The sequence below is a fragment of the Octopus sinensis genome, linkage group LG3 (genome assembly GCF_006345805.1).
Source record: "Octopus sinensis linkage group LG3, ASM634580v1, whole genome shotgun sequence".
Classification (NCBI taxonomy): domain Eukaryota; kingdom Metazoa; phylum Mollusca; class Cephalopoda; order Octopoda; family Octopodidae; genus Octopus; species Octopus sinensis.
Window position 1 is genome coordinate 79,178,843 of NC_042999.1, and position 13,231 is coordinate 79,192,073.

Sequence of the window (13,231 nt, forward strand, 5' to 3'; positions counted from 1 at the left end):
GAAATGTAGCAGGATATATATATATATATATATATATATATATATATAGAGAGAGAGAGAGAGAGAGAGAGAGGGGGAGAGAGAGGGGGGGGGAGAATAAAATAAAACAAACATTTTCTGAATCAATCAACAGCAAAATCTATCCTTGGTGAGACTTGAATTCAGAACGAGTGGAAATACAAGACACTTGTTCCTGGGAGTTAGCGATTCTTTCATCCCCTACCTTATCCAAATAAAGTTATTCTTCATTCCTTAAATGAACACATTTCGTACAAATATGTCATGGAGAAATAAAGCCAACTCAATCGGTCAGAGCCTATCAATTGTGTTTTATTTCAACATTTTCAAGAAATTCGAAGATAATGAATGTCAATATTATCATTATGTGAATCAGCATCATAACTATTAACATGTACATTCACTTTCTTACTAGAAACCTTTATTGTTATCTTAGACGGCAGAATCGACAGAACTCCAGACAAAACCCCTGGGTCTATTTCCTAATGTCAATTTTACATTCAAAATTGGAATCTTGCTACGAGACGTTATATACCATTCATCTCCTCAGATTCATCTTTAAATTTCATTAAAGTACCAGTGATATCCCAGGAGATAATTTCTATTCACCGAATCGATATATTTCGTTGATCTGAGCCAATTTTAAACATATTTTCAGGCAAATATTTAATGGAGCGCTTTACGACACAATGAAGACATCTTACACAAAAATGAAAGGAAGAGAGTTGGATTGCTGTAAGTTCATCGTGGCTTTATGGTTTCTCAAATGCACTGGAGATAGTATAGCAGGTTGAATAGCTCATAAACGTCGCCCTTTTCAAGCCTAATGGGCTCGGTTTCCCGGTTTCTGTTGCGTATGTGTTCCCCCCAGCTGGACGGGACGCCAGTCTATCGCAGCGTTACTCAAGAAACAGGAAGAGAAAGTGAGAGAAAGTTGTGGCGAAAGAGTACAACAGGGGTCGCCACCCCTGCCTGACCCCCCCCCCCGTGGAGCTTTTAGGCTTTTTCGCTCAATAAACATACACACCGCCCGATCTGGGAATCGAAACCGCGATCCTCCGACCGCGAGTCCGTTGCCCTAACTACTGGGCCATTGCACCTCCACGAATAGATCATAAGACCTACGTAAATTTACTTTTCTTTGTTATTTTCCATGTGAGTCTAAATCATAAAAAATCTAAATGAGTAACAAAATCTTCTTTTGTCCAAAGCCTTTTGTCCCTTAGGTATCGGTGGAATAACTGCAGTAAAATTCTTGTGATTCACTCCCAGATTTAGTTCGCCATACCTATACAAATAAAAATTTACCGCCTCTAACCAAATCACCAGAATAACCTATTTTCTCGTAGTCATAAAATGAAAACGAAGGATGTCAAAGGATAAGCGCTCTCCTTGCAATTTATGTTAGATATTTTCTGTAAATTGCATTAAGGCTATGTCCTGTTTTCTTTTTTTTTTAAATGCTTCATATGCTACAAATATTAAGGATCATAGATGCTGAAATTCGTAGATGTTAGTGTGAGTAATCTGAGCAAATTTAGAAATATTTCATATAGACTCAGAAAAATAATAATCCTTTCTACTATTAGGCACAAGGTCTGGAATTTGGGTGGGGGGATAGTCGATTGTACTTAATTTATCGACCCCTAAAGGAGGAAATGCAAAGTCGATGTCGATGGAACTTGAACTCAAAGCGTAACGGCAGACGAAATACCGCTCAGCATTTCGCCCTTCGTGCTAACGATTCTGCAATCCTTTCTAATATAGGCTGAAATCTTGAGGGAGAGGGCTGGTAGAGTATATCATCCGTAGTGCTTAACTGTTACTTATTTCATCGACACCGAAAGGATTAATAACAAAGCCGACCTCGGCTGTATTTGAACTCAGAACGTATAACCAGGAGAAATGTACACTTATCAGACGAGTGATCATGATAGGTATACTGAGCCTTGTATGTTTGTACTCCAGCATCATCTTAATAATAATAATAATAATAATAATAATAATAATAATAATAATAATAATAATAATGATAATGATAATAATAATAATAATAATAATAATAATAATAATAATAATAATACTTTTAAACTATAGGCACAATATCTGAAATTTGAGGGGAATGGACTAGTCGATTACATCGACCCCAGTGGACTAGTGGATTACACCGACTCCAGTGATTCACTGGTACTTAATTTATCGACCCCTAAAGGATGAAAGGCAAAGTCGACCTCGGTGGAATTTTCACTTAGAACGTAGCGGCAGGCGAAATACCGCTAAGCATTTCGCCCGGCGTGCTAACGTTTCTGCTAGCTCGACGACTTAATAATAATAATAAATAATAATAATAATAATAATAATAATAATAATAATATTAATAATAATAATAATAATAATATAATAATAATAATAATAATAATAATAATGATAACTAAAGTGACAAGTATAAACCAAGATTTTGACACTTTTTGAACAAGTGAGAAAAGTTGTTGGAGAATTCAGCATTGCGCTGTGGTTTTACTTGTGATTTTTTATAATATTTTTTTTCGCTATTTAATTTGTATTACTAGAGTTTTGATAGCTGTGAATGGATAAAAGTTATCTTATACTATTTAAACTATGGTCGAGTAAATATGATAGATGACGAAACAAGCATGCATCAAAGATAGCAATTTTAACAATAACAGTAACAGCAACATTCACAGAGGCAATAATATCATAAACATCAGCAAAACATAACAATCACTCCCATTAAACGAATGACAATAACAAATGTAGAGACGACAATTTGAAAAGGAAATGAGAGGGTTATAAAAGAGAAAGAGTGTAAGAGAGAGACGGAGAGAAGAAGAGAGAGAGAGCGACTGAGGAAGAAAAAGAGAGAATGAAAGGTATGTTTTACGAATTATTATAGGTAAAGATAATTTCCTTTGATTCTTAAATTGTCTTAGGAATTATAAACATAAAAATGTATGTATAAGCATGTTTTCATATACATGCTATTAAGTATATTTATGTATTTAAATGAATATATATATATATTTCAATATACGTACACATATATATATATACATGCATACATACATATATATATATATATATATAATATATATATATATATATCTGTTGAAGAGCGTAGGCTCGAAACGTAAAAGACTTGTTTTATTTATATTCCTGAGCGCCATACTAATACAATTGTTTGTTTGTATTCCACCTGCTTCGTCTTTTGTTTATTTTCATAAAGCTTCCCGTTATATATATATATATATATATATATATATATATATATATATATATATATATATATATATATAATATATATATATATATATATATATTATATATATATATATACATATATATATGTACATATAATATAATAGTGTATAAGAGTTTACACACGGAGAGGAGACCACCATGTGGATTCCTTACAAGCTAGAAAAGCAGCCAAAACCCAAACCACGAAAGCGATATTCTTACATTGCCTGTTGCTCGTAGGACACTTGAAGGAATACAAATCTCAGTTAACCCTATACACTGTTAGGTTATACACTATTATATGATAAGAATATTTATGTCATGTGACTTTTATTATGCATGCTAGCCACTGGTATTAATTATTAATTCGATAATTTTTAGCCCGTATTTATATAGTTAAATATATGTGTCTGTTTATATATGTATGTACGCATACACACAGATACACTTGTGTATGAAGGAATTCATGTATGTGTATGTGAATGCGTGACCATGAGTGGAATATTATATTAGAAAAGCTATGAAAATAACTGTTAGGTATGGCATCTAAAAAAAACTATACGTTAACCGAGCAATAGGTAATACGTTAACCGAGCCATAGGTATAATTAAAAATAAAAAGATTTGTGAGCTAGATGAAACAGCTGTCATTAGTAGTGGAAGATACAGCTCATCTATGGGCATATAGTTGTCCATGAGCATGTGGTTGGCGTATTAATGGATTTGATAGTTACTATTTTAATAGTGTATGAATATCACAGTATTCTTTTTATATACTTTGGATGTCTAAAAGTATACTAGCTCCTACTGATATTAGGTGTTCCCTAAAAGGGTGGTTATTCTGATTGTGCTAGTGAGTGGATTACAATAAATTACCTAAGAACACTAATTTTACGTAAATTAAGCATGTAAATTAATTTTGAGAAACTAATTCGCAATTTTTGAAATTATTACCTTTAAAAATTGCTAACCATTGCTACTGCTCAACTAACAGCAAGTTAGAATTTAGGTGGGGCCCAGTTAGAATTTTCTTCTGGTCGAGTAGCCCATCCCGCTCAAAAGGTTTCTGAATAAAGATTGTTTAAGGATGTTGAACGAAACACCCATGTTTCCAAAGGTGAATTATCCAAGGTTTGTGTTATTTCATCAGTTCTTTATATTTGACTGTTGCACAAATTACTATTGCCCGAAATTCTATGTAACTCTATACTCTTACCTGTGTGCAAAAAAAATATATATATAAATTAACTCTTATTGATTGATCAAAGCAAGCTTGAGTATACTATGGTATGATGATGAGGTTCAAAAGACTGAAATATGTTTCCTACTGCCCTTTTGTTTGCAAACATAGATTAGATTTCTGCTAAGTATGTTAATTTTCTTTGAGAGTAATTCTTCTGTTGCGTCATATTGTACATCGGCTTCTAAATTATATTTGTATACTACATCACTTAGCTGTGATTAAACCAAGCATGAATCGATTTTATTGTTCCATAAATTCGGATTATTAAGAATGATTCGATTGATTACAATGTCACAGCATCTCCCTTGTGAAAGCAAGACTTGAATCTAAGCTGAAGAAGCCAATTTTATTTCAACTACTGCAGCTACTTCAACACTATTATCGTTTCATTGTTTGTTGTTTAACTTCAAACCTTCACTGATACAGTGACCTATGATCAAATGCATTCCAGCCATGACCAGCTCATTTTCGCTTTCCAAGGTACAGTTGTAAACAGTAGCACATCATCCAATACGTCCACCATTCGAAAGAGATTCGGAGATTCGGTCTTTAATTCTAACTGATCGAGGAACGATGTAGAAGATTCCTCTTTGAGTTTTTGTTCTTATTTGTGCTGTTACTGTTGTTATTCTGTACGAAAACATTATCCTTCTGCTTTTATAACAAGAATTTTTTAACATTTCCCACATTAATATTATCAGTTATAATTATCATCAATACTATTATTATTAAATACACTAAATGTATATTGGCATACATCTCTCGCTGCTGGTCACCACTTAAAGACATAAGCGAAGAGAAGACACATTTAGCACGTTTGAAAAATAGACGTAATATACAGTTTAACTAAAGGCAAATATTATGAATATTATTATCATTATCATCATCATCATTATTATTATTATTATTATTATTATTATTAATATTATTATTATTAATATTATTATTATTATTACTATTTTTATAATTGACATTTAAAAAATATTTTTACTATTAATCTTGATTCTTGTTATTGTTTGAAAAAGATAGTTCTGAGAGAGGAGAAAGATGAAGTAGAACTAATGAAATGTTTTAATACCGGAATCCGGCTTGAAGCAAATTCTTCTGCTACCCCACCAGACGTAATCAGCCGGTGTCACCCCTAGTGAAAAAAATAGAAGCACGGAGGAAAATTGTAAAGTTGTTGGTAATGTTTGTATTTTGGGATACTACATTAAAAACATAGTCGCTATACATTAGTACACACAAACATATACAAACATAGACATACACACGCTCACATATATATAAATGTATATAACTAGAAAGACATATATACTAACTAAAATACAAACACATATAAGAATAGAGAGATAAAGAAAGAGATACATCGACACAAACATATAAATATATACATATACATCCATATATATACAATCTCTGCCTCTATATCACACAAATAAGTATATATATACATGAAGACATACAAGTAAATATACAGAAAATCATGGTTGCATTGTGATTTACTCTATAAATTCTACAGCGGGATTCAATCAAATTGGAAGAGCCATATCTAGGTCTCTGATATATAAGATTCTAACATACTGAAATAATTGTTGATATCTAACATAGAGACATAACCTCAAATGATTCTGACGATATAATCCATTTAATCGACATGGACACATAACAGGTAAAATATTTTATAATGCTTGGTGGGATGAAAGCTCAGGAGGACAATATGTACGGACGTAGTCATCGATGTCAAAAACAGCTACTAACATAGTAATACTTTTACGATTGGGCAATCACAACCTTGCCCACAAATGAAAAATACATAGATGAGAAAACACGTAACAATGAACACTCATACTAAATAAAAATTAAATAAAATTTCAAACACGAAAAGAAAAAAGTGCCAAAAATCATAGAAAATTTTCAACTGCTCCAACAATAACAGGGAAAATCGTTACATATAATACAAGAAAGCCTTGAAAATATAGCAAAAACTGCAGTTATTTCTTAATAAAATCCAAACACATGCCAGTATACATATTAATATCATTAATATCATTAACACCTAACATATAAACTTACACAAATGTACATACATGCATTCACGCGCATGCACATACGAGGGGGTGCTGAAAGGTTCATGGTTTTTGGGTAAAAGTCAATGCAGGAGGATCAGTTAATTATGATTTGATTCAACATATCCCTCTCTCAGATTCACTCACTTATTGCAGCAGTCCTTCACTTTTTCCTAGCCCTGTAAAAGAACTCGGAAGTTTGAGTCTCCAACAACGCCTTTTGCAATACCCTTAAAGCAACGAACTTTTCATCACCCCCTCGTACAGCTAATATATGCGGCGGTACACGCATATTGACACATAAAAACATACACACACATTCATATGTAGAGAGAGTAAAGGAGACAGTGAGAGAGAGAGAGAGAAAGAGACTTATAAACAGTTTGATAGATATTACACGAGAATTTGTATCAGAATGCTCTTAGATCAAGATTGAAATGTTCACGAATACTTCAGTACATTATGTGTATACTTTATCTATTATTTCTATTTGAGCCCAGCGTTTTTTTCTTTTTCACACCTCAAAATTAGTGTCGAAGTCTACTTTCTGACGGCCGTTCAATATTGCCCACAATTCTTTCTTAATATCATCTAACGTCTGGACGTTCTATTCATTCAGATTCAGTTTTATTTTGGGAAAATGCAGGAATATAATACAGAATAATTATAAATGTGTGAAACGGTCACTGTTGTGGTCTTTGTCAGAAGCTCTGATGCATGTATTCAGAATTCTTGGCAGACCTCAGTTAATTCTTGTCAGTCGCTATTGACAAATTCAACAATCTACTTATTTTCTTGTATTCTCCTAGTAACTTGTTGGTCTTAAAGTTCATCTTAAATACATGAACAGCCTTCAAGGGTATGTAGCACTCGCAAACTTACAAACCTGCGCTTTTATGCTAGACGTAAGGGTAAGCGGAATTTTAAGTTACGAAAGGGTTAGGATCGGCTCAATAAATATTTTGTACATATAACGTACATACATACAAACAGTTCACACACACACACACACACACACACACACACACACACACACACACACACACACACACACACTATATATATATATATATATATATACATATATTTTAATGAGGTGTGAAAAAGAAAGTTGTGAATCTAGTAGAGTTATAGGTTCCTCATAAAGATAATATGGACGCCGCTCGGGATCGATAGATTGACCGTTATATAAACCCCCTCGAGGAATGTGAAGACGCAAGCTGGAAAGCGGAGCAGTTTCCAATCGAAGTCGGATGTAGAGGGTTTGTTGGACACAGTGTGAGTAGACTGTTGTTATCGTTAGGCCTAACTCATTGTAAAGTAAATGCCACCATGACCGATATCGAAACCACAGTAGAAAAGGCTAGCCACTGGATTTGGTTAAAAAGAGACGATGAGCGATGGCTAGAATAATATTGAGACTTATTTGATAACCAGTTGATCTAGCAAGCGGGGCCTCATACCAGTGAAGGGGCCGGTGCGCATTGATGCCGTCCAGAAGTACACCCCGAAACGGCGCGCATTCTCTCCTGATGACCCAATACATCTGCTTGCATCTGGTTTGCGGAGCTTTCGACTGGTAGCACTTGCATGAGCAAGTTGTTTGTAAAACAGCTGTATATATATATATATATATATATATATATATATATATTATATATATATATATATATACATATATTTTAATGAGGTGTGAAAAAGAAAGTTGTGAATCTAGTAGAGTTATAGGTTCCTCATAAAGATAATATGGACGCCGCTCGGGATCGATAGATTGACCGTTATATAAACCCCCTCGAGGAATGTGAAGACGCAAGCTGGAAAGCGGAGCAGTTTCCAATCGAAGTCGGATGTAGAGGGTTTGTTGGACACAGTGTGAGTAGACTGTTGTTATCGTTAGGCCTAACTCATTGTAAAGTAAATGCCACCATGACCGATATCGAAACTACAGTAGAAAAGGCTAGCCACTGGATTTGGTTAAAAAGAGACGATGAGCGATGGCTAGAATAATATTGAGACTTATTTGATAACCAGTTGATCTAGCAAGCGGGGCCTCATACCAGTGAAGGGGCCGGTGCGCATTGATGCCGTCCAGAAGTACACCCCGAAACGGCGCGCATTCTCTCCTGATGACCCAATACATCTGCTTGCATCTGGTTTGCGGAGCTTTCGACTGGTAGCACTTGCATGAGCAAGTTGTTTGTAAAACAGCTGTATATATATATATATATATATATATATATATATATATTATATATATATATATATATTTATAAACAATTGCAGCGCGGAAGGTGTTTATAGACCATTTAAAAAACACACAAAAACCGTTCGATTCCCTTCAACGTTCAAATTTAAATTGTGTCAAAATATTTTCGTCGCTTTGAAACCGCGACCTGTTCACTGACAAAATTCTGTCAGTGAACAGGTCGCGGTTTCAGACTGACGAAAATATTTTGATACAAATTAAATTTAAATATTGAAGTGAATTTAACAGTTTTTGTGTATCTTTTAAATCCTTTTCTACTCTAGGCACACGATCAACTCCAGTATGCAACTAGTACTTATTTTATCGACCTCGAAAGGATGAAAGGCAAAGTCGAACTTGGCAGGATTTGAACCCAGAACGGAATGGTAGACGAAATACCGCTAAGCATTTCGCCCAGCTCGCCACCTTTGTGGGTCTTTTAAATGTGTGTGTGTGTGTGTGTGTGTGTGTATGCATATATGTGTATACGGACCATTTCTATCTATTACATAGACATATTAGAAACTAATGTAATTACTACAAGACACAAAAAGCAGAAATTCAGCAGAAATCTCTGATGATTTCCCAATAATTCTCTGGAAAAAGTCACGTATATCTCTTGCAGGTCAGTTCAGTAATTTGTCCAGAGCTTGCATAAAATCGTAAATTCCTTCAAAACCTGATAGAAGGCGTAATATGTTTTAGTTGTCGAAGAGGAAACAGTTGAGATGTTAACGAATTATAGCTAGGAAAACCCAATGATGTACCTACAAAAATAATCTTAGTGATCACAACACAGTTTCTTATCAGACAGAGCCTGTGTCACTCTGGTGTTTCAAAATCATGACTTGAGCAGTTTCTCAATAAATCTTAAATATATATGTTGAGCCAAGGTATTGCAAATGCTTTCGACATTGTTGATCGCATGACAGTATGCAACGTCGTGATCTCGGTAGAATCTTAAACCTACGTGTATGACTGCATGACTTCCAAAGTAGTAGGAGCCAAAGTGCTTTCTCTGAATAGTCAACAATTCAAAGTGGGGTACCTCAGGGAACTGATTCGTACCATTATTGTTGGTAATGGTTCAGTAAGGGGAGGTTGTCAGTATAGTCACACTCACAATCTATGCAGATGATACGGAACCATAAAAAACGATTAGCAAAAAAGCCTCGAAGAAAATATGAACAGAAGATGCTAGATACCGCATACAGAAGGGCGAAAGGGTTTGTGCGGTTCTGGAGGTGAAACTTTGGAGGACGAAAATAGGGGAAACGAAAATCAGAAGTAAAAGTAACACGTGACCTCTCTGCTCCGAATAAAGAAAAGAAAAAGAAGCCATCGTTGTAGCGGTAGAAAAGGGAACATGAAAAGGACCCGTGCTTGCTAACTAATGTTTGGAATGTGTTGACGAGCGACATAGAATCAGTCAGTTGGATGGCAATTTTCTGGATGTGATCTAGCACTGTGCCTGACATGGAGCTATTGCAGTATGATCCATGCTGGTGGTGTAAGTATTTTTTTTTTGCACTGAATAAAAAAATCAGTCTTTATGATTATGTCATTTTGATTTACCGAAATACAATTTATTTATCTGTAATTAGTCATAGCTTTAGGTTCTGTTTCAATATTTCGGGTGGATTTTGTTGATGTGAAAAGAGCATTGCCAAAATATGTTCCTTATATTGTGCAAGAATAAAAAATACTCCAAGTAAATGGTGCCACAACAAAAGATCATCCCGTGTCTGTTGACAGAGATGTTTAAGGAAAGGTAAAGCAAGTGAGGTAATATTTAAGGATAAAATAATAGAATTCAAAGTACCATTTTGTGAACTCTCTAGCCCAGTTTTCTTTCTGGCTTCTGTTGGAAATATTGAAGAATATGCTGCCAACCATTCTGATTTCATAGAAGAAATGCTAGCTGCGCCTAGTAATAATAACAAAACGAAAGAAAACATGAAAACATTGTGATGAATTAAGAACAATAATGCTGCTCTTGTTTTATCATTTGGAGTCCTAAATTATGGTGGGTGGACGGATGTGTAAGAATGGAAAGTGCAATATACTTGCATTTATACTACACAGAAAATAAAGGAGAAAAACATGGTGTCAGAAAAATACAAATGTGGCTCCAAACGGGTGTAGCAATTATGTACGGTTAAATTTTTGTCTTTGTTCTATAGAACACAACTTGTAATTCCAGATTTATTCATGAAATAGCCGTCACCCAGTCTAACACTATTATCTGGTATTGTAAGTGTCCTTACCGGTTTCTACTCTGCTGTGAACATTCAGGCCAGGACATTGTGAGTGACACATTGCTTTTTCCCACTAACCTTAGAGGCCCTGTAAAAAATCATGAGCATTTCTTCTGACTAAACAATAAAAAAATCAATATGAGAAAGTCCCAGCTCCAGTGTGTCGTAATTTCATTGCTTTAAAGTACTCCTCTTATAGTTATATTCGAGGTTTACATGTGTTTTAGTTTCAGTTAAGTTATTCTTGCGGTTTAGCTTTTCTCACATTATACTGCGGGGAGATTTTTAAAAATCGAAACCCAGCGTGCGTTTAACTAAAATACGCATCATATCACTGCAGAAATAAGTGTCACAGCCTCACCACCACTGATCTACGTAGTCGTTGAACTTGCTGGAAATAGTAGTCAAACCCCACCCCGCATATCGTTCTCCACTTTCTTCAAACATATAGTCCATAATAGTGTTCTGCGAAAAAGAAGGAGAACATTCACAGCTGACATACATTTCATCTAGGTTTACTTTTTGATCAGGGCCAATCTTTTGAAGAGGGTTGAGGATGGAGGTATACAACAACAATAACAACACACACACAAACTTCTTAATATATTTACCTGGTGATGTTGCTCCTAGTTTTCCGTTTAAGATGTTTCCGTTTAAATGATGATGTGGGTTAGGGATAAGGGTTGGTCCAGGAGATAAATCGTAACCGTAGCTCGGTCTTCGACCCTCCCTTCGGTTACCATCAATGGCTGCCTGCAATTCCTGTGGGGAGCTGAGTTTTAATTTCTCGCACTCGTATGGGTAGAGGTATTTCATGTATCTGCAATGGATAGTTGACAAAATAGTTGTAGTAGAATTAGCTTCAAATTTTGGCATAAGGACAACACAATCGGTGCAGCTGGGTAAATCAATTACATCGACCCAGTGCGCAACTGGTAGTTATTTTATTGATCCCGAGAGGAAGAAAGTCAAAGTCGACTTCGGCGAAATTTGAACTCAGAACATAAAGATGAACAAAATAAAATTAAGCATTTTGTCCGGTGTGCTAACGATTCTGCCAACACATCGCCTTACTGATGAGTAAAATAGTCTTTCCTACTCTAGGCACAAGGCCTGAAATTTTAGGCGAGTGGGCCAGTCGACTAGATCGACCCCAGTACGCAACTGGTACTTTAATCTATCGACCCCGAAAGGATGAAAGGCAAAGTCGACCACGGCAGAATTTGTACTCAGAACGTAAAGACAGACGAAATACAGCTTAACTAACGTTTCTTATTTCTTTTCTGCCCACAAGGGGCTACACAGAGGAGACAAACAAGGAGAGACAAACGGATTAAGTCGATTATATCGACCCCAGTGCGTAACTGGTACTTATTTAATCGACCCCGAAAGGATGAAAGGCAAATTCGACCTCGGCGGAATTTGAACTCAGAACGTAACGGCAGACGAAATACCGCTAAGTATTTCGCCCGGTGTGCTAACGATTCTGCCAGCTCGCCGCCTTTGATGATTAAAACGTTGCGTAAGAGTTGTAGCTGTTGTTCTTGTGCATGCGGATATAAATATTATTGTTGCTGTGATAACGATAGTATAGCCATAAGCCGTAAGCTGACCATCCTTCTTGGATTTGGTAGACGGATTGTGTGTGAATATGCGTGTGGGCGTGTATGTGTGTGTGTTGGGGTGTGTTTGTGCATATTTGGATTATTTTGTTTTATCATGTTGTCCTTCAATTGTTTAGCGGGATCCACTCAGTTACATATAGTTTTGTACACATAACACTAACCTTAAAATAATTTCCCTGCGTTCGACTCGGGGGCCCTGCAAGGGACCATGTAAGTAGTCCCTTTTTTCTTACTAAACCATACATACATTATGACTATCTATCTATCTATTTATCTATCTATCTACATCCACCTGTGTTATATGTGTACATACATTATGTGTGTGTGCATGTGTGTGTGTACATATATGACTGTAAATACATACATACATACACACACACACCACACACACACACACACACATATATATATATATATATATATATATATATATATATATATATATATATATAAGAATTTTTAACGTGATGAGATAAAAAAACCAAGGCTGTGTAGATAGAACATTGTACACATCTT

The 13,231-nt window shown here is 35.3% G+C and overlaps 1 protein-coding gene across 1 annotated transcript in view; it reads right to left on the reverse strand.

The window, feature by feature from the left end:
- The window catches only part of LOC115209430 (AT-rich interactive domain-containing protein 3A-like), a 305,813-nt gene that overhangs the window by 13,217 nt on the left and 279,365 nt on the right, over nt 1-13,231 (reverse strand). The window contains exons 6-8 of the mRNA XM_029777846.2: nt 11,702-11,910; nt 10,655-10,759; nt 5,597-5,659 (exon numbers count right to left, since the gene is read on the reverse strand). Coding sequence (XP_029633706.2) covers nt 5,597-5,659; nt 10,655-10,759; nt 11,702-11,910 — 377 coding nt within the window. The remainder of the gene's footprint in view (nt 1-5,596; nt 5,660-10,654; nt 10,760-11,701; nt 11,911-13,231) is intronic.